We start from the raw sequence: 22,284 nt of genomic DNA on the forward strand, positions 1-22,284 counted from the left end.
TGTGAACTGTTTGGGAAGTACTGGGAGGTGTGGCCTTGTTGGAAGAGGTGTGCCTCTGGGGCTTTGGGGGTCTGAAAAGCGTCGTGACATTTCCAGGGTGCTCTCTGCCCATGGCTGTGGTTTAGGATGTGAGTTCTCAGCTGTTGTTGCCACCATGCCTCCGCTCTGCCATCATGCCTCCGCTCCGCCATCATGGACTCTGACTCTCTGGGACTGTAAGCCTCTTTAAATACTTGATTGTATAAGTTGCCTTGGCGACGGCTGTGTCTTTACCACAGCAGTAGAAAAGTAACTAATACACCCTGATAGAAATCAATCTGAAGGAGAGTTGGTGTGAATACCACAGAGATGTTCCTGGAGGGTCCCCCCCCCCTTTTACAGATTATAGGCAAATAACTTTGGAGCACACAGTGAAAAAGCATGCATAGGCCCGGAGAGAATTGGTGGTGGCGATGACAATAGTGGCAGCAGGGGTGGTGGTGGTGATGGTGGTGGTGATGGTGATGGTGATGATGGAGATGATGATAATGGTGGTGATGGAGATGATGATAATGGTGGTGATGGTGGTGATGGTGATGGTGGTGATGGTGATGGTGGTGGTCACAGGGGAGGTAAGTGTGATGTAAACTCACAGGACCCCAAGGCCCCCCTGCATCTGGTGCTGCAGTGAGATCTTGAGCTTCATGACAGCGTCCCCTCAGGGGGTCAGTGCTGGGGGAGGAGGAGGAGGATATCCCCATGGTTCCTTAGCGACTCTGGGCAGGGCAGCTGGACCGGGTCAGATGGGCGCAGCCCTGGACTGGAGTCCATGTGAGTCACAGCTCAGCTCCTGTGGAACAAAGGGGATGGCAGGGAGGGGCAGTGTGATGACTCAGAGGCCACCGCTGCTTCCTCCAGGCACCCCCCCCCCCCGCGCTGGTTTCCCCTGTGGAGTGGAGAAGTTCACCCCACTTTCTGGGCAGGCTGTGCATCCAGGATGTAGCAGGTATCAGGAGTTGTTTTGACCACAGAAATAGCTGCACTTGGATCCCTAGCCTTCCCTGCCTGAGGCTCTTCTGACATCCTAGGGATGTAGTCCCTCCTCTCAGAAGAGGAGATGGTTTTCTGGGGGCTGGGGTGGGGGTGGGGGCCAGGGTGGGGGTGGGGTGGGGGTGGGGAAGTGGGGTGGAGCGGCTTGCCTCAGGCCACACAGGTGTCAGGGCCGCATCTCACTGTCACTAACTCAGCAGCCTGAACTTGTCACCATGCGCACACATGGAAGGAGAGGCTCCAAAAACGTGACTTAGCTCTAGGTCACAGGCTGTCAGGGAAGACGTGAGCCTTTCTCCTTGCACTGGAAGAGCTGCAAGTGCAGGCAGTGATATTATTCGACAGTGAGAAGGGCGTCCTTGAGTGTGGATCAGCATTCCAGAGTAGTTTTCATGCTGTGGGTACCAAACGTTGCTGATTGTGTCCCAGCCTGGGGTGTCACCGACGGGGCTTATCTAAGGGGGTGACGCACTGCGGAAGTACCTCGCTCCTTTGAACCTTGATTGTGAAGATGTAGGCGTAAAATAGGTGCAGTGCAGTTTACTGTTGAGAACACGGGCCATGCCCCACACTTCCACGACATTCTGTGTTTTCTGTGTGTCAAAGGCAATATTGGTTTATGAGAAGGAAACTCCCTCCTCCAGGATTTTTATTTGAAAGAGATTGTGGGACACAGACAAGTTCCCTTGTCATACAGTCTTTTCTAAATGAACGTAGCCACCATGCCAGGCCTGAAGAGTTAAAGCCTAATAAATGTGGAGCAAAGTAAATTTGTTTTAGTCAGTAGTCGTAATCCATCTCACCACTCCCCCCTCTCCCCTCCCCCCTCCCGCTTTTCAAGACAGGGTTTCTCTGTGTAGTTCTGGCTGTCCTGGAACTCGCTCTGTAGACCAGGTTGGCCTCAAACTCACAGAGGGATATCCACCTGCCTCTGCCTCCCGAGTGCTGGGGTTAAAGACATGCACCACCATGCCTGGCATCGGTAGTCTTTCTTAATCTCATCCCCTGCAATTTTATCCAAGTTGCTTACCTGATGGCAAAATATGACTGGCCCATTTTTGCGGTCCTTCCTTCCTCAATTTCCCCCTCCTCGATATTACTAAAAAATAATTAGTGAGAGCTCTAAGCACTCGTTGTATGTTTGCAGTAGGAGTCATTCATTCACTCACTCAATCCACATGCACGGGCCGAGTGGCATGGCAGGCAGCAGGGGCTTGTTCCGCTGGGTGGAGGAAGTAATGAGATTTGGATCGACGACCGTCAAGATGTTTCAGTGGGTAAGGATGTCTGCTGCCAAGTCCGAGGGTCTGAGTCCAATTTCTGAGATCCACATGGTAATAGAGATGACCCTCATAAATTGTCCTCTTACACACACACACACACACACACACACACACACACACACACACACACACAGAGAGAGAGACAGACAGACAGACAGACAGACAGACAGACAGAGGCAGAAAAATGTAAATCTAAAAACAATTAGGAATGAGTTGTGCACTGAAAATGTGTGATGTTCTGTACATAGGATATATTATACTCTCTTTACTTTTGTGTATTTGAACTTTCCTACTTGAAAGACAAACATATATAGTCACAGGTGAGGTCCTGTGCTAGGGGCCGGGGTATTGGCAGCCATCTCTGTCTCAGACTTGGCCCTTCCGGAGTCTGTGGCCTCCCCTTCCGGAGTCTGTGGCCTCATTCAAGAAACAGATTATGAATCACATAATCACACGGATGCAAGTGAAATTACAGCTGGGAAGTGTGAAGAGTCCTCGACAGAGGAGCCAGTGTCTGCAGTGCAGACCCTTCCTCCTACCCAGGACTGCAGCAGACTTCAAGAAGAAACACCAGCCAGGTAGGTGGGATTAAGTCCAGGACTGCAGAGGAAAACAGAGGAGCAGCCGGGTGTGTGAGCCGGTTGATGCCTGCACTGTGGCCTGAGGTCATGCTGGTCCCTAGCCAGGTTGACCCTGTGGTGTGACGGAAGGACCTCAAGGGAGACTGTCGCCTACAGTCTCCTACTGGACTTCTGAGGTGCGTGGTGTAGAATATGAATTCTAGCCTCCAGTGCCTTCTGATTTTGCTTAAAAAAAAAAAAACCAAAAAACCCCCGAAAAAACAAAACCCAAAAACCAAACCTGTACTGCCAGGCATAGCGGTGCACATCTTTAACCCCAGTATTTGGGAGGCAGAGACAGGTGGATCTCTGTGAGTTCAAGGCTAGCCTGGTCTACAAAGAGATTTCTGGGACAGCCAGGGCTACTACACTGAGAAACCTTGCCTCTAAATAAATGAATGAAAAGAAAAGGAAAAAGAAAAACAGCTGTACTTTTTCTTACCATCACCGGGAAGCCCCCCTGCTCCATCACATGTCCTCTGGATTCCCTGAAGTCTCACAGGTGTCCGTCTCCTTTCTGGGCTTCTTAAGGCCAGCTCCTTCTCATGCTCAGTGCCAGGGTCCCAGTTTTGTTCCATCCTCTTCCTCTCTCCCTAGTGCTGGGATCTTTTTTTGTCGTTGTCGTTGTTTTTTTTTTTTTTTTTTTTTTTGGTTTTTCGAGACAGGGTTTCTCTGTGGCTTTGGAGGCTCACTTTGTAGACCAGGCTGGCCTCAAACTCACAGAGATCCGCCTGCCTCTGCCTCCCGAGTGCTGGGATTAAAGGCGTGCGCCACTAATGCCCAGCGATTGCTGGGATCTTATGTACCACCACACCTGGCCTGTCTCTGCCTCCGATTTCCACTGGTCTCTTTGGCAGGTTGTGAGCATGGTGACTGAAGGCTTTGTTTACCTCTTTCTGTGCCCCGCCCCCCTCCGACACCCCCTCCCCCACCCAGAGAGGCACGCAGGGTGCCATCTTGTATTGCTTGATGCATATCCCTGCTCTATTACTGGGCGTTTTCCCCTTCTCCTCCATTTTGCATCTTTAATGGAATATTGACCCGGGTACAGTTATGAAAATGAACTCTTGGGAAGTGGTAAAATATAAAATTTATATAAAATATGAGTGCTTTGTATGTAGTTTGTGTTGACCTTTCTGTATACGTGGTTTGTGGTCATGGCTGATAGAACTTTACCCTAAAAGTATGACTTAGCTACCCCTATTTTTGTCTATGCTCTACACAAAAAGTCACCCAAGATGTTTGAGGTTCTATTCTAGTCTCGTTTCTACGGCTGTGATAAAAATGCCCTGACCAGAAGTAACTTAGAGGGGAATGGACTTAATGTGGTTTATAGTTCCAGGTTACAGTTCATTACTGTTGGGAAGTCAAGGCAGAAGTGAGTCGACTATATCCACAGTTGAAGGAGAATAAACATGTGGAACCTGGATGACTCCTAGCTTTCTTTCCACTCCAGTACAGTTTAGAGCCCAGCCTAGGGAATAGTGTCACCCACAGTAGGCTGCATCTTCCTACATCAATTATGAACACAGTCTTCCATAGACATGCCCGTGACCAAATTTATTTAGGTAATTCCTCATTAAGACGACAGTCTTTCCAGGTTCTAGGTTGTGTCAGGTTGACAGTGAATGAATACCAACTAGCACAACACTCTAAGTGTGAAAGGCAAATCAGAGAAGCTTCCGGAAGGTCGCGGAGAATGTCCGTGTGGTGTTTGAGGGGGTACATAGTTAGCTTTTGTCTGTTCCAGGGTTTCTGGGGATCGAATCCAGGGCTTGCAATGCTAAGCGTGCTCTCCTCCACTAACCTGCATCCGTGGCTCCATAGAAACATGTACCTTAAACAATATAGGATATACAAAAACACCATAAAGGGAGGCCTCATGAGAGTCAGGAACTCAGAAAGTCAGGCCTTGGGAATGTGACTTGGCGGAAGAACACAAGCTTAGCCCTAGGTTCCATCCCCAGCACCAAATGAAAAGCAAAGAGCTCTTCATTAAAGACAACAGTAAGGCTGGACTGGTAACACAAACCTTTAATCCCACCAGGGAATCTCTGTGAGTTCAAGGGTTAGTCTGGTTTCCGCAGTGAATCCCCTGACAGGCAGGGCTGCGCAGTGAGACCCTGCCTCAAAAATAAACAAGACATCAGTGAGAGTAAAATGGCTTGAAATGAGCACCCCAAGCGAAGAATTCACGTCCAGACTGGATAAAGAATGAGTGAGGAACAAGCAGCCTAATTTAAAAAGGGTCACCAGCAAAGGAAAGGGAAATGGCCTGGGCAAGTGTCACCAGCAAAGGGGGGTGTCCAAATAATAAACAGACATGGGAGGAACTTTGTCTCCAGCTGTCAGCAGATGACCTCACCACGGTGGGCAGCGCTGGCTAGCCAGTAGAATGACTGACCTGGTGTCGTTTATACCACGGTATAGCTTAGACACGCAGCAGGAGTGGGCGTGGGAGCTGGCTGGAACCACTTTGGAAGTGGTGTCGGAAACACCTGCCCGAGTGGAACACGTGCCTGCATACACTGCGGCCGCTGCTCCTCTAGGGATGAACCCAAGAGCAGTGTGCACCTGAGGGTACCACAAGACTTGCACACCAGTGTTCACAGCCATTCTGTTAACAGTTGGCCCCGAGCTGGGTGGCGTGTTGCAAACCACTTCAGTGGTGTGTCCACTGGGGAGGAGACTTCACGGAAGCCTGCAGTAGAGCCTTTGGATGAGGGCTGGGGGTGTAGCATCCAGAGGGCAAGACCGTCTGGAGAGATGGTGGCTCCCTGCCATGGTACCTGTCCCCTGTGTTGGGTGCAGACATCGGAGACTGTCTCTGAGCGTCCCTTCTGACCCTCACCCACCTTGTCCTCATACCCTGGACCATGTGAGCACTAACTATGGGTCCCTTAGCAGGATCTTTCCTGGAGGTGGGGAAGACAGAGGAGACATCTCCCAGTTTTTGTACCAATATTTATGGGGATGCTTTTAGAGTTTAATCTCCTCAAGTTTCCTTCGGTGACCTAACTTAGAAGGGGTTGGGAATTGCCTGGTGGCCAGCTTCATGCAAAGTCAGGGATGGCCAGTGGGGAGGTAGTGGTAGAGCCTCTCTTGCTTTTACACCCTAGGCTGGGGCAAATTGAAGCCTGTTATGTAGCTGGACGTGTGGGGGGGGGGAGCCCCGTCAGTCTTCTGGGACAGATCCCAGATTGGGCAGGCTCTGGTGTCAGGCACAGTGTTTGTGCTTTTGTGGTCTCTGGCCATGTACTAGCCATGCTCTTGGTAGGTGTTTTCCTGACAGGAAAGAGGACACATGCCTTCTGGTCTGTGTGCCATAATCTCAGTGGCTACGGGGTAGGAATTATGCCCTGATTGTGGATCCGAAGCCTTCATCATCTATGCACTTGTGGCCTGATGTATTCCACAAACGTTCTAATCCACTCTACCTAGGAAAGATGAGGGTCTGTGGGAATCAAGAGGGTAGACCCTAGAGCCAGAATGTCTGGGTTCTCAAGTCTAGAATGTGATCTAAGAGGAAAGGAGGCCATAGAGTAAGGGGCCGCATGCTGTCCTGTGGCCTAGGGGAAGGCACACCTCGATTTCCCCATAGACGATAGAGGAGTAGCTCATACTTCATTGCTGTGGATTGAGTGGGATGATTGTCCTGAAGCTATTGAAACTGCCTTTGGTTGCCACGGTGACGATACTACAGGGTGCTAATGCTTAGAGACACCGGACATGTGAAGAGAGCAGAGCCTGATGGGTCCCTATGAGTATGTGGGACAGGGTTTTATAGCAAAGGTTCACTGGCATCTTAATTATTCAGTTTTCCCCGTAGTTATAAAATCAAGAGACAATGTGTTTTAAAAAGTGTGTTTTAAATTCACTTGTTGGTCGAACCTGAGCTGAGCTAATAATTCATGTATGAGGCAGAAAGTGTCTTAGCCATGGCTGCATTTACATATCTGAATGTGCCCTGCTGGGGTTTTGTAGGACACACACTATAGTTCATGTTACCTTTTCAAAATGCAGCTGGTTATGAATCTGGAATGTTTCCAGCTCACGGGGTCGGGAAGAGGAGACTGTGGGTCTGTCTCCCATGATGGATTCTCCAGGTGGCCATTTCTGCTGTTTCTTCCTTTTGCTTAGGAAAGGCTGCTGCAGTCACTGTCCTTGGTAGGCACGGAACTCCTGGGTCAAAGTGCATACCTATTTAAAATTTGGGCAGCTATTGGTAGATCGCCTTTCAAAGAGATGAGCGAGATTGACATTTCTATCAATGTGACTTGAGTGATGGTAGCCTTTGGTGAGCCTAGGAGGACTTCATTTCCTTTCTGCTGGTCCAGACATGCACAGACAGATATATCTGATAAGCATGTCACTCCCTTGTTTCCCAGGACTCCCCCTCCCCCACCCCTCCCCTCTCTGGTCCATGGACCTATGGTCATGCTCTTTGCTACAAAGTTTGTAGCCTTTTCTTTCTAGACTGGCCTTAGCCAGTCTGCCCAACCTCTCTCTGATCTATGCTATGAAACTTGAACCTTTACTACCAGAGTCAAAGTTACATTTTAAGTTTTAACTACTATGCCTAAGAGATCCATGAAACAAAAGTGCCTCTGATCTGCAAGCCCCTTTTTCAAGGACAGATAGTTCCTGAAATGCTGGAGGCTGGTGTTTGTGGGAGATAACAAGCCACACGTTTTTTCACTCCCCTAAACAAGCTTGTTTGACCCATCTGTACCAGATGTGCTTGATCACGGAGGGGGTGTACATGGCCAGGAAATACACCAGGATGCTCTCTTGCTCCTCATTGGACCTGATGGGAAATACTTAAGCCACTGTAAACCCTGGTTCAGGGCCGTTTTTCTGGAAACCTGGGCAGTATTTAATTAAAGCTCATTTCAAATTTGCCTTTTGAAGCTGGGTGCTGGTGGTGCCCACCTTTAATCCCAGCACTCGGGAGGCAGAGGCAGGTGGATCTCTGTGAGTTCGAGGCCAGCCTGGTCTACAGAGTGAGTTCCAGGACAGCCTCCAAAACAATACAGAGAAACCCTGTCTCGAAAAAAAAAAACAAAAATAAAAATAAATAAAATTGGCTTTTGATTTTGGTGGTGGTCTTATTCTCGATGGGTGGGATTAACAATGCCAACATCAATGTCCTTGACCACCACCACGGCCTTCTCTCCTGTGTTCCAGGACAGAACCACCTCTGCTCGGTGGGTGGCCTGTCCCTCCCAGGAAGCAGCAGACCTAGCTTGGCTCTAGATGTAACCGTTAGGCCACCAAAGGGCCTGAGATTAGAGGGCCTGTGTCTGAAGAGGTGGAGAAGGAGAACAGTGCTTAGAGAGGAACCAATCTGCAGGAAGGGTCCCCACGCAAGCTCAAGGGACAGATGGGCGTCTGTAGAACTCTGGGAAGCCTTTGCAGAGGAGGCTGGCAGGCTCAGAGCTACTGTGGGTCACAGTGGAGAAGGCTTTGGTGGTAGAGATGGTGGGGGCGGGGCAGAGGGAGGAGGGTCAGGCTTTGGTTCCAGATTGAACTAGCAGTTAAGACGGGAGAGGTTAAAACACCTCCCAGGTCTTTGAGTGGACAGATGTGTTGTTGCTGGAGCCTGGGACTCAGCCGGTAAAGGCGGAAAGACCCAAGTGATTAGGCTGCCGGGGTCAATCCCATGCCTGGGACTCGTCAGGGCTAGCCGCTCTTTGTAGGACCGTGGTACCAGCAGCCAAGGAGCTGTACTGGGCAGGGTCAGGTCCGTGCAAATCTTGCCCTACCTCAGGCTGTGAAGCAGCTCTTGCTTCTTCAGATCTGCCTTCTGTACCGGAACTGCCTCTTAAGGCACCGGCTTCCTGATTCTGTTGTCAGAGCTCAAACCCCAGGCAGTAGAGCCCAGGCACCTTTATTTCTGAGACATTCCCCCGGGATCCCAGCTGCTGGTAACTGTGCTCAGTGGTGGAGGGCAGGGAGCTCTTCCCAACTGGGGTAGGATGAGTCAACTATGGCGTGTCCTTGGGTCTCCCACAGATAAACCCAGCAAGCTGCCTGCATGCCTGGGAGGACTAAGAAGTGCAGATTCCCAGGCCCAGACAGGTCTGATTGAAAAAGGTCCCAGCTGCCGTGAAGCCTGGGTGATTCTGTGCCCTGTCGTGTAGGCTCTGAACGCTGACTCTGACATCCTGTGACTGCCATGGAAATGCAGGGCACTTATCCTCAAGCCACACGCCCTGGCATGTCCTACCAAGCTGGGTGAGGTCGGTTTTCTTGGTGCCAGGTCACCAGGTGAGGCTTTTAGGTGGTGGCAGGGATCAAAAGGCCTGGGCTGTCCCGATCTCTTGTGTCTCTCTCCTGTCACCAGTGAGGACACCAGGGTAAGTATCTTTATCACAGCTGACACTCCAACAGCTTGGTGTCCCTGTCCTCAAGTTTGCTTTAGCTTGTGGTCTCCTTCTCCCTGCCAGTCGTTTGGAAGCACAGCTCTTCCGTGCCTCAGCGCTAAGTCTTTTCTCCTCCTTTCCTAGCGGAGCCTCTAACAGCGTCTGTTTAGTTCCATCGCCTGTTCTTTTGTTGGGCACAAAGGGATGGCTATAGCCCAATGGGAGGGTCCTGCGAGTTTTCAGTGGGTCCTGTGGAAGGCATGCTGTTGTACATCTGTGCATGTCTGCCAGGTAAGGAGAGCCCATCATGGTGTGGAGAAACATCTCCTAGAGAAGTCTCCTAACGGCAGGACAAGGCTGACAGTTAGCAAACGGGGCTGACGCTGGGCTTGGCCAGCAGAGCTCCACGGTGCCCATCCCTCCCTGTTATTCCTTCTGTGGACTGGATATTTGGGGACCTGGGATTCTGGAGGGTGTCTTGCAAAGCTGATTCAGATCTGGGAGCCCAGAGTCAGAGGGAGACAGGAGGGCTTGTAATGCAGGGACAGAGAGGCAGGAGGGGCTTCTGGGAGGAGCTGGAGGCCCGGTATACCTCCAGCAACCCCACAGGAAGGAGGTGAAGTGCTCAAAGGTCCACGGAGGGCTACTCGGTGGCTGGCTGGCTGGCTGGGATGCTGGTTTTCAGCCTCTGGAGATCCCCATGCTTGTACAGTCTTGCCTTCTGGGTGGGTCTGTAATGTTTCCTCATGAGGTATTTTTATCTGTCACCCTCCTGTGTGCACAGCCTCCAAGCTTGAAGCTGCTGGGTTAGCTAGCCAGCTACCCTAGCCTTGCCTGGTCCGGCAGATGGTCCGGCAGAGGTCTCCTCCCTGGCATATAGGAGATGGGACTTGCACATCTATGAACCTCCATCAAGCTGTGTGGTAGCCTGCCTGAGAGCCCCTGTGCCTTCTGATGTTTGCTCTGTGAGAGGGAGGGGGCCCTAACCCTAGGCGAGGCACCATGGTGGTGACCTCTTGGCTTACAGTGTTTCCTTGAATCCCCACAAAACGCCCACAAGTTTGATTCCATTATAGGGCCCCTTTGCAGTTGGAGAAAAGTCCTTTCCAAGGTCTCATAGTGTCAGAAGAGTCCCAGAAGAAGCCCAACTTTAGAGCCCAAGGCCTCCATCGCTGGTTTAGGTTATGAAAGCATTTATAGCGTAGATGTTTTAGTAGCCTCTGCATCATAAAACCATGTTGTCCTGGGGTTCTGGTAGCATGGCCTCGGGGTCCTCTGGTAGTTAATTTACATAAACTAAAGAAGAAGCTTGAAGGAAAGAGACGGGGAAACAACCCATGTAGTCCCATCATTCTACTTAATGAGTTATGTTCTGGAAAGGGTTAGAAAGTGAGGCCGCTTAAGCGGGGCACTCCAGTCCCCAGTGTCCCCGCTAATAAGGGGCCGTGCTGTGTGCGCATGGAAATTACCTGTGTTGCTCTCCTTCTCTTACCCTCTTACCATCCCTCAGTCGGCTTCTCGCCAGTCCCCTTGGGAGGGATGCCACTGGGGACGGCTCTCCTGCCCTAGCAAAGCACAGGGCTCGTGTCCTCCCCTGCCTTCCCTTCTCTTCCCTCCCCTCCCCTTCCCTTCTCTTCCCTCCCCTTCCCTTCCCTTCCCTTCCCTTCCCTTCCCTTCCCTTCCCTTCCCTTCCCTTCCCTTCCCTTCCCTTCCCTTCCCTTCCCTTCCCTTCCCTCCCCTCCCCTGCCTCCCCTCCCCTCCCCTCCCCTCCCCTGCCTTCCCTTCCCTTCCCTTCCCTCCTCTCCCCTGCCTTGCCTTCCTTTCCCCTTCCTCGTTTCCCCCTCCCCTTCCCTTCGTATTGTGACATGATATAGCCAGGCTGGCCTGGATTCCTCCTGCCTCAGCCCCCTACACCTGGTTTCTGCCATCTTCTTGTGGCTGATGTAATTTGGTGCCGCAGGCATAGCCACCTGCCTCAGCACCGTCCCATGGGGGTTCCCAGGGTAACTTTGGACTCCATGGGACCTCCTCCCTGCCCCCCAACTTCAGAACGTGACCGGCTGTGTGGAAGGGTGCGGTTGCTCCTCCCCTTAGCACGGTCTGCCTTAGCTGACACTCCAGGGTCGGAGTACAAGGATGGTATTGGGAGGTGGATGGAGGGTGTTTTATTGGCGACTTGGGCTGTGGGCACTCAATTGTCAGAGCCTATGGACTGCTGGGGGCTTGGGGGACTTGGCCACCCCACCTGCACTGTCCAGTCACGGCTGCCAGAGCCTGGTCACTCTGCACAGGCCAGAGTCTGTTCCTCCACCCCCCCCCCCACAGGTGGGGGTTACAGTGGGCATCACGCTGGCCTTTTGTGCCTTATGTAATTCAAGGCTTTTGTAAAATTTTTGTTACATTGAGACTATTTGCTTGTTTGTTTTAGAGTTGAGGGGGTCTGACTATATTGCTCAGGCTGGTCTTGAATTTCTTGTTTCATACAATCCTCCTGCCTCAGCCTCCTGGAGCAGCTAGAATTACAGCAGTTTGTCAATATTCTGGCTTTTTTTTTTTTTTTTTTTTTTTTTGGTTCAGGCGCTCAGAATTAAAGCAAGAGGACCTTGCACATGCCAAGGACTTAGCTTAGCTCTGTGACTGACCAGTCCGAGCCCCGGAATCTCCTAATCTTTCTAATCACGTGACTTATTTAGTGTGCGTTGTCCCATGGCATGCGTGTGGAGATGGGAAGACAGCATGTGGGAGTTGGCTGTGCTTTTACCGTGTGGGCCCCAGGGATTAAACTCAAGGCCGCTGGTCTGGTAGCAGGTGCCTTTACCCGGTGAGCTATTCCAGCAGTCATGGGATTCTTCTACAGGACAGGAACTTTCTCAAGTGAGCCATGGGGAAGATGAGATGCCCCGGGTTAAAGCTGAGGCACCTTTCAGATCGAAGAAGGGCAGCCTGGGGGCCAGCAGGGTGGATGGCTTCCGGCTCCCCTCCGAGGCCTCCTGCCCTGGGGTCTGGGATTGGCTCCTTCCACTTGAAGACTGACCATATCTCCACCCCAAGCCACGGTGGAAGCTGAGCCCACAGAGCCAGCCTCCACACACCCAGAGAAAACTGGGCCTGCCCCTGGGCCTCTTTGCATGACTGAACTTCAGGGAGAGCCCGAGGCTGCCTGGCAGAGCTGGGTTGGGAACACTTGGCAGAGCATGCGTGATCATAGCCCTGGGTCTGGGTCAGCCTTGGGGCATCTTGACACTGTGTAGAAATAAGTGCCCCAGGCCTTGTGTCTGCGCTGTCTTCTCTCTCTGAGGGGGTGGCAACCCACGGACCTAGGGCTCCTGGACATTTTACCCCTCCCCTTTTCTTTTCCTGAGATATTGGGGGTGATCGAATTTCCAGCAAGGCTGCGTTTGTTTTTCCAGCTGTAGCAAGTGTGGTGTCCTCCGTTTGAGGGGGGAGCCCATAGTTCTTGGATGCTTCCCATCGAAGTGTGCTCAGTCGGGGTGCTACGAAACCCCAGGGCAGGTGAGGAGACGTAGGTTCGCACTCGTGGGATTAGGGTGAGAGAAGAGCGAGGCGGGAGTCTGAGGAAGGTACTACTCTTGGGGCCCTTTGGGGAGACCCACGGGGGCTGTGAGTGTTTGAGCGGTCCCTGCTTGTTGGTCTTACAGGCTCCTGCGTACCCGTCAGGTTGCACATACACGGGACCTCTCTGAGGAGCCCTCTGTGACAGAGGCCTTCCTCAGCTTCTACTGAGGCACCCCATCATAACTGCTGCGTATATCACAATGTGCTGGGCTGCTCAGTGCCTCCTCTTCTGGGGCCGAGGATGGGACTCGGCCCCGTGCACACACGGAGCAAGAGCTGTCTCCTTGGTCTTTGGTCTTTTTTGTTTTTTTTGTTTTGAGGCCAGGTCTCACTGTGTAGCTCAGGTTGGCTTTGAATTTGTAATCCTCCTGCCTCTACCTGCCAATTGCTGGTGTGTACCACCACACCCAGCTGGTCAATGCTTTTAAAAATAAAGACAAAACAAAAACCTTGGAAAATAATTTAAAAGAGCCTAAAAGTCACTAGTGATACTGAGGCCTTCCAGCCAGGTCTGTGTCTTATGTTCTGTCTTGGAGACAGCTATTAAAAATAAGTAGCCAGACATGGTGGCACCCACCTTTAATTCCAGCACTCAGGAGACAGAGGCAGGAAGATGTCTGAGTTCGAGGTCAGCCTGGTCTATAGGGCAAGTTTGAGGACAGCCAGAACTGTTACACAGAGAAGCTCTGTCTTGGAAAACAAAACAAATCAAAACAAAACTGGGGACCGGGAAATTGAAAGTGATGTCCTCATAAGTGTGAGGACAGAGTTTGGATCCTTGGCATCCGTGCAAATTCTGAGTGGGTGTGGCAGCCTGCTGCTTGTTCCAACACTAGGGAGATAGAGACAGAGACAGGGATTCCTGGAGCAAACCGGCTAGGCTAGCTGAATCAGAGAGCTCTGGGTTCAAGTGAGAGATCCTGGTTTGTTTGTTTCACACAGTGTTTCACTGTGTAGCCCTGGCTGTCCTAGAACTCACTCTGTAGACCAGGCTGACCTCAAACTCACAGAGATCCCCCTGCCTCTGACTTGAGGGTGCTGAGATTAAAGGCGTGTGCCACTACTGCCTGGCTGAGATCTTTTCTTGATATATAATGTGGAAACAATCAAGGAAGACACCCAGCATCAACCTTTGGACACCACACACGTATACACATATGTATGCATGCATGAGCACACAAGTACACATGAAAACATGCATGCACACCACACATGTATGCTCACGGGTACATGCACACATATACACAGAAACATGCATGCACACCACACATGTATGCTCACGTGTACACACACACATACACACGAAAACATGCATGCACACCACACACGTATGCACATGCAAAACCTTGCAGAAAGTGAAAACAGCTTTGGCATTTTCTGTCTCCCGTACACCACTCAGTTTTGGGCATTGCTCTCCTGTGGCCTGCAGCACTCTTCCATGGAACTGTGTCCCAGTCCCAAGGGGTTGTTTCTCCTAGATCTTAAACATCATATTGGCATACACACAGTAGTGCATGCTTGGAATAGCCAACTTTTGAGACAAATGAAAAAAAAAGGGAGCCCTGATTTATAGAGTAGATTCCCACCACGGCCTGTTTCAAGGCTCCAGTCTGGCCTAAGTACAGCTGAAAGGAGACACAGGATATCTGTCTGCACCTTGAGGCTGGCACGCGTTGGCTCCAGTGCACTCAGGCAACAGGCTTTGCTTAAGGGGGTCCTCTGTTCCATCGATCGCCACAGCCCATGGAGACGCGTCTAGACCTGCTCTGTTGTTTTAGACTTTTATTCTATACTGGGCTGTCCTTATCGACTCGGTTCCCTGCTGATGGATGGCTAAGGTTGTCGGTGATTTTCTCCTCACACTCTCAGTAGTCTGTGTGTTCCCGGAGCATGAGCATTTGTGTGTGTGTGTGTGTGTGTGTGTGTGTATCCATGGAGATGCTCCAGACCATTGTGGGAGATCCAAAGATGGTAGAATACCATGCTGCCACACTGCAGCTGCACTTCTGGGTCCTGTGGCCCGGGGTCATGCTTAGTAACTAGCCGTGAGCAGGTCTTGATGGAAAAGAACACCTAAGCTTAAGCCTATAGCCAGCATTGCTGGCCACTGTGTGCTGACTCTGTGAAGGACAGCCATGGGTATATGTGTTATCTCTACTCCAGTTTAGTGTCCATAGCTGTCCTTGAGGGACGTGACCTTGCTTTTAGTCAAGGGCCCTGGGTCATCCTTCTTGGCTGTTGGGGAGGTGAGGTCATCTGGGGCAGGTGGCTTGGGACCTTGTGGTCCAGGCCAAGCTGTCCAGTTGGCCGTTATCTCTGACTCTGGGGCTAGGCTGGAGGAGGGTAGACTACAGGGAGAAATGTATCCAGTTCTTTCTCTGCTCTCTAATAAAAGCCTGGAGGACAAACCCTCACTGTTGGTTGCTGATAAGCTTTTATAAAGTGCACAGCAGAGGGCCCAGGAGCTTCGCAAGTCTCTCTGGAGGGCGTGGTCCCTTTCTGATCATACTTGAGGAAGAGTCTTGATTTGTTACTGTGTATGTATGAGACCAAGTGGGCTCTAGAAGCAGATAGCATGGAGTTTTTTCTTTCTTCCCCTTTGGAGACAAGGTCTTGCTAACCACAAGCCAGACTGGCCAAGAACTCACGGTCCTGCTGCTTCAGCCTTTCAGGGGCCAAGTGCCAAGTGCGTGCCACTGTTACTAAGAACTTGAGAATGTGGGGCAGGAGGATTGCCGTGAGTCCAAGCTCAGTCTGGGTTACATAGTGAGTTTCCATCCAGTGTGGGTTACAGAGTGAGGCCATCTCAACAAACCAAAAGCAACACATACACAAAAAAAGGAGAAAGGAACGTATGTTTGCTGGAAGTTCCCAGAGCCATCTCGTGCCCCCTTCCAGACACCATTGGCTCCTCTGTCCACTGACATGATGGCCCAGAGGTTGGGATAGTTGACACCATCTCTGCCTTTCTGAAAACAGGCTTGTGCAGGTGTTGTCACACATTGCCATTTGCTTCTATTTTTTTTTATTAATTTTTTTAAACTAATGTTTTTTGTTTTAAGACTTATCTATTCTGCCTCCAGGCCAGAAGAGGGCACCAGATCTCATTTTAGATGGTTGTGAGCCACCATGTGGTTGCTGGGAATTGAACCCAGGACCTCTGGAAGAGCAGCCAGTGCTCTTAACCGCTGAGCGTCCCTCCAGCCCCTGCCCATTTGCTTCTTGATGAATCTTTGTGCGGTGTCCTGGTTGGGGCTTGGGTAGGTTAGATCCTCTAAAACAAAACAGCAGTTCTCACCTGTAGTTTGGGGGGTCTAATGACCCTTTCACGGGGTCACCTAATGCCGTCTGCATATCAGATATTTACGTTATGATTCATAACAGTAGCAAACTTGAAGTTATGAGATAGCAACAAAAATAATTCTGTGGTTGGGGGGGAGGAACTGCATTAAAGAGTAGCAGCATCAGGAAGGTTGAGAACCACTGCCCAGGAGATGCCCCTGACCTCGCAGGACGCGGGACCCACTCCACTGTAATACTTGAGAGCGTGTGGCCTTACAGGGTGAGAGGGACATTGTAGATGTTAGAAGGGCTTTTCCGTGGGGCAAATCGTCTTGAGTTATTCCAGAGGGACCAGTGTAGCCCCAGTGACAGAGGGAAGTCGTGGGAAGGCAGTGTCCAGGATTGGTACGTGGCACCCAGAGCTGAGGGAGTAGTGGGGTCTGAGGCCTCATTGTTGGCTCTGTAGATGGAGGAGGAGACTTAGCTAAGGGCGCAGAGCAGCCTCTGGGAGCCAGGACATTCCAGAGGGAGCCATCTCCTCTAGTGCTCCTGGGAGGAGGGCAGTCCTGTTGGCCCGTGTTAACGGATGCATTTGTTATTGAGATTGTGCAGCAACTGCAATGGCAAATTAGTGCTGCTGAAAGAAGGTTCTAGAGCACATCTCGTACTGCGTATGTGCAGTGACTAGACGTTGCCACAGTCTCCCGGGATGCTCCAAGAGCGACGACATGAGCTGCTTTGCATTCTCACCAGCACTCTGTGCCCTCCGGGAGTAGACATTTTTAAGTGTTCAAAACAGCAGGACGGCATGGCCAGTGGACACATTGGAACTGTATGTACAGGAGGCCAGTGCTCAAAAAAAAATGCCAGTAAGTTATGATTGTAGCCAGCTGGGGAGAGGAATGAGGGTGTGGTCATGCCAGTCTCTACCCCGAGAATGAGAGTTCTTCCAGGGAAGGGGCTGGGCTGGCTGGTGATGGACTCAGACTTTTCCAGCTGAAGAGTTGGAACAATACTGACCGAGGCGAGCGGGGGTGGGGGGGTGGGGGGGAGAGCTGCTCAGGATGAGAAGTGCGGTCACCTGAGCGCGCTGTGCCCAGGAGCAGGTCTCAGCCTCCTGGAGCTCTGCATGTACCCTCTGTCTGTGGTCCTGGCTCCCCTGGGGGCTGGGGTGGGTTCCTGTGAGACCCAAGGTTCCTGCCTCAAACAGGCAAAGTCAGGCAGCGGTGGCTGCGTTCATTACCAACCAGGGCATGAAGTGACGTGATGTAAGTTCCTTTTACAGGAATTGGTAATCCTGGGGCCTGTCTGTTCATCCATCCATCCATCCATCCATCCATCCATCCATCCATCCATCCATGATCAAGTTATGCAATGCATGTAATACAGTGCGAGGATTGCAGACTCCTAAGGCCACGTGCCTGCTCATTATTTGTAATTTATTACCTGTGGTCTGGGTGACCATTTCTAAGTCTTCCTTATGACCAACACGTTTCTTAGGTTTTTTTTGGGGGGGGGACAGGGGTGCTCATCTCGTGGGTACTGAGTATACCCTCTACCACCGAGCACCAGCTTCCCGATTCCTAGGGTGAGGCAGTAGCAGCGCCTCCCCACTAGGGCTGGCGTGAGAATTCCTTGGCATCCTCCTCCATCCCAGAGCCTGGCCCTTGACACCGCTCAGTGCTGGGCCCGGCTCTGATCCACCGCCCTCAGGTACACGCCGAAGCGTGATGGCTTTCCAGGTGGCTTGCAGGCGTATACTTGTAATATGGACGCTTGCGATGTGAGGACCAGAGGTTCAGAAGTTCATGTCTCTGTGAGCGGCACAGTGAGTTAGAAGCCAGCTTGGGCTACGTGAGACCCTCAAAGCGACGGGACGCTTGCTTTGTGCAGTCCTGGGTCAGGACAGCCGCTCCTCCTAGGTTGTCCCCTCCCTGGGGATGAGGGATGGGGGTCCGTGCTACGGTGACTGGCTGCGCTGAGGTTGGGATGCAGCGATCTTGGCTTCCCGGCTGGCGGGAGGTGGGCTGAGACAGTCCTCGCCACGGAGTGACGTCACCACACATGCGTCACCACACATGCGCTGATGATGCGTCCCTCCTGCTTTACAGCTGCGCTTCTCTTCTTCTGCCTCTCCTTTCCTAGGATCCGAGTCTTTATTGGCTCCCTATTCCTGCCCCCACCCCCCATAATACACGAACGGCAGCTGATGAAGTTAGCTCTGATGGAAGCCAGATCAGTCGCCCTAGACAGGGACCCAGATGCTAAAAATATCTCATAGCTTGGTCTCTGCACGTTAAATGAAAGAGCAGCGTCGGAGGCAGGGACTGGAGAATCTCGCTAACACTGGCTCGGTCCCATTTCTCTGGGTGGTGGTGGTGGGGTGGCCAGGCATCCTAGGAATCTGGTCCTTCTCACCTAGATCAGAATTAACGGGGTAGCGTTTAAGCCTGGGAGAAGGCCAGGCCCACGTGGAGCAGATGGGGGACGATAGGCCAGAGACACTGCCCAGCAGGCCTTTGAGGCTCAGCCGTCGTCCAGGCGGTTGGAGCAGCAATGCTTGGCATACGCATAGCAGCCCCCTAACCAGCCGTGGTGGCTGGAATCACCCTCGAGCCCTGTCTAGGGGTGGAGGTTACGTGTTCTCGCTAAGAATGACTTCCTAGAGTGGAAACTGGCTGTGTAACACCATGTGAAGTAGCCGCGTGGGGTCTGGGGGCACGCCTATGAAGAGAGTCTACTCTGTGATGTTACTCCAGGCTTCTCGGTGAGGAATGCAACAGCCACCTCCGCGCTGGGAACCTAGGAGTGTGGCGCATGCTCCCTGCGGGGCCGATGCTCCCACAGTGAAGAGGAGCAGGGACCCTGCTGAGCGAGCATCCTGGGTATTCTCTTTCGCTCCCCCTTGGCTCTTCCTTTCTCTGCTCCAAGCCTGGGTTACTCCTGAGTACTTACTTCTACTTGGGTCTTAGATGTGGCCTCGTGCGCGTTTAGGGGGCCTGTCCTATTCTGAGGAGTCATTTTCTGATACCCTCAGGTGTCGTTTATGCTTCTCATCCTGTACCAGGGGCCCTGCTCAAGAGTCTCACAGAATACACCGCGGGGGGATGCCTGGGAAATTAGTGCCTGGGAACTCGGATACATTATCCCTCTTCAGAAACCAGGATGTTTCAGGGTTTTTTTTCCCCAGATGGTGGAATATCTGCATATCTATAATGGAGATATCTTGGAGAGGGGACTCAAGTCTAAACATAGGATTTATCTTTCATATATACCTTATGCTCATAGCTCCATATTAGCTTTATACAGTATTTTAAACTAATTTTGGGAATAAGATAATGTTTTCTGGTCTGGAATTGTTTAATTGTGGGATCTTGTTGGGGCTCAGAAAGTTTCAGATTTTGGACATTTTGGATGTTTTGATTTAGGGATGCTGAACCTGTGTTTGTGGAAGAAAGGAGGATAATTTGGGGGATGCTGGGTAGCCTTTGGCATATTCTAATGTGGCCCTCTTGGTGTGTTTATAACTGAAATACACCACTTATTTGTATGTATAAATGACGGCCATTTTGCTTATTTAATTTTTTAAAGTAAGTATGAATATATACATATACATACATTTATGTGTGTATGTATATATATATATATATATATATATATATATATATGAATTTTGGTTTGGTTTGGTTTAGTGTTTTGTTTTTCAAGACAGAGTTTCTCTGTGTAGCCTTGGCTGTCCTGGAACTTACTCTGTAGACCAAGCTGGCCTCAAACTCAGAGACCCACCTGCCTCTGCCTCCAGAGTGCTGGGTTTAAAGGCGTGTGCCACCATGACCTTTTTATATGTGTGTGGTATTGTGCTTCATTCTAATCCATTCCCTTGGTCATTTTGTTTTTTAGGAAATAAAATCAGGGCCTGGAACGCCGAGTCTACGGAGAATTTCACAGTAATGAATGAGTGCACTTATGGAGGGATGGAAGAAAACAAGGACAGGTAACAATTAAGGAAAAAGGTGTCATGCAATGATTCAGCCTGCCAAATTCCTTCATGCCTGTATGTGTTGGTAGAAACCCTGGAGAATCCAGAAGCTACAAGGAGCTAGTGAGGAGCTTGGTGGCAGAGTGTTCTCCCAACATGCGCCAGGCTCTGTGTTTGATTCTCTGCCCACCAAACACATGTCTCCTTTTACATGTCCAGTTTCTTACACCAGAGGAGAGAAACCACTGTGAAATAGGAAGAAATGTTCCTGAGCTCCAGAAGAATTGTGATCAATAGAAATGATGTAGTGTAAAATTAAGCGTCTCACCCACAAACACAGGGCCAGAACACGTGTTTGTGAGAGGTTGGTCTCTCAAGGGCAAGCAGGGATGGACCCCGAACTCTCTGGTGCCATTTCTTCCTCCCTCTTTTACTTAATCTTTTTTAAAAAATTTATTTTTAAATTTAATTTAAATTATAAACAAGGTTGCTTCACATGTCAATCCCAGGTCCCTCTCCCTTTCCCTCCCCTCCTCCCATACCCTTCCACCAACCCCCCAGTACCCCCTCCTATCCCTAGGGAGGGCGAGGTCCTCCATGGGGGTGTCCATAGTCTGTCATTTCATCCAGGGCAGCACCTAGACCCTCTCCCAAGAGTTCAGGGTGAGAATGCATCTCTCATTGTTGGATGGGCACCCAAATTCCATTTGTATACCTGGGATAAATACTGATCTACTACCCAAGGCCCAATAGATTACCTAGGCCTCCTCACTGACACCCACATTCAGGGGGTCTTTTTTTTTTTTTTTTTTCGAGACAGGGTTTCTCTGTGGCTTTGGAGGCTGTCCTGGAACTAGCTCTTGTAGACCAGGCTGGCCTCAAACTCACAGAGATCCACCTGCCTCTGCCTCCCAAGTGCTGGGATTAAAGGCGTGCGCCACCAACGCCCGGCCATTCAGGGGGTCTTGACCAGTCCCATGCTGAATTCCCAGTCATAAGTCTGAGAATCAAGAGCTACCCTTTGTTCAGGTCAACTGTTTCTGGGGGGTTAAACCAGCCCAGTCTTAACCCCTTTGCTCATCTGTTAGGTAAAGCCTTTTCCTTGCTAGCCGCTTTGGTTTTTCCCCGCCTGCCACTTGGACTCTGCCACAGTTGTAGTCCCCAAATAAACACACAGGAGGCTATATTACTTATGAAGCGGTTGGCAGTTTGCTTGGATTCTTACTGGCTATCTCTGACTTAAGTATTTACTCCATAATTGTTAATCTAAGTATTTCTCTTACCGGAGAAAGGGTCCAGACTTCTTACCCCTATTGTGGCTACATTGTGGTTCCCTGTGTTTCTCCTTCCCAGAATCCTCCTCGACTTCTAGTTCCACCTATCTTGCTTCCCTATTGGCCAACAGTGCTTTATTCAACAACCAATAAGAGACAGATTTCAGAATGACATCTCCCATCACTCATCAGTCCTCCCTGTCTGTCACTGGGTTCCTTGAGTTCAGCTCAGTGTCTGTCTGTGGGAGTCTGCCTCTGCTTCTGTCAGCCATTGGATGAAGGTTCTGTTTCCCAGACTCTCTAGCTTAATATTTTTTTAAGAACAGCTTTTTAGTTTTAGCAATTAAATTTTTTAAAATTCTCAGTCCTGAATTCATTCCTGTTCCTCCCTATGATCTATGCAGTCTGTGTTTATGCTTTACATAATATGACCATTTCCTTCCAGAACTTTCTTTGGCTGTCAAACTATATAGAAGGAAGGCTATTCTTTTATTTCTTCTCCTTTGTTGTTGTTGTTGGTGGTGTGTGTATGTGTGTATGTATGTGTATGTGTGTTTATATGTATGTGTGTGTGTGTATTTTGTATGTATGCGTGTATGTGTGTATGTGTGTATGTATGTGTGTGTGTATGTGTGTATGTATGTGTGTGTGTGTATGTATGTATATTGTGTATGTGTGTATGTATGTATGTGTATTGTGTATGTATGCGTGTATGTGTGTATGTGTGTATGCATGTATGTGTATTGTGTATATATGTGTGTGTATGCATGTGTGTGTATTGTATATGTATGCATGAATGTGTGTGTATGTGTGTATGCATGTATGTGTATTGTGTATGTATGTATGTATGTGTGTGTGTGTGTATGTATGTATGTA

The 22,284-nt window shown here is 50.4% G+C and overlaps 1 protein-coding gene across 1 annotated transcript in view; it reads left to right on the forward strand.

Annotated features, from left to right (window-relative positions):
- Arhgef3 (Rho guanine nucleotide exchange factor 3) overlaps window positions 1–22,284 on the forward strand; it is a 273,494-nt gene that overhangs the window by 14,849 nt on the left and 236,361 nt on the right. The window contains exon 2 of the mRNA XM_013118846.3: window positions 20,056–20,149. Within this exon, the coding sequence (XP_012974300.1) occupies window positions 20,106–20,149 (44 nt within the window). The 5' untranslated portion in view covers window positions 20,056–20,105. The remainder of the gene's footprint in view (window positions 1–20,055; window positions 20,150–22,284) is intronic.

Source organism: Mesocricetus auratus, unplaced genomic scaffold (assembly GCF_017639785.1).
Source record: "Mesocricetus auratus isolate SY011 unplaced genomic scaffold, BCM_Maur_2.0 Super-Scaffold_100006, whole genome shotgun sequence".
Lineage (NCBI taxonomy): Eukaryota > Metazoa > Chordata > Mammalia > Rodentia > Cricetidae > Mesocricetus > Mesocricetus auratus.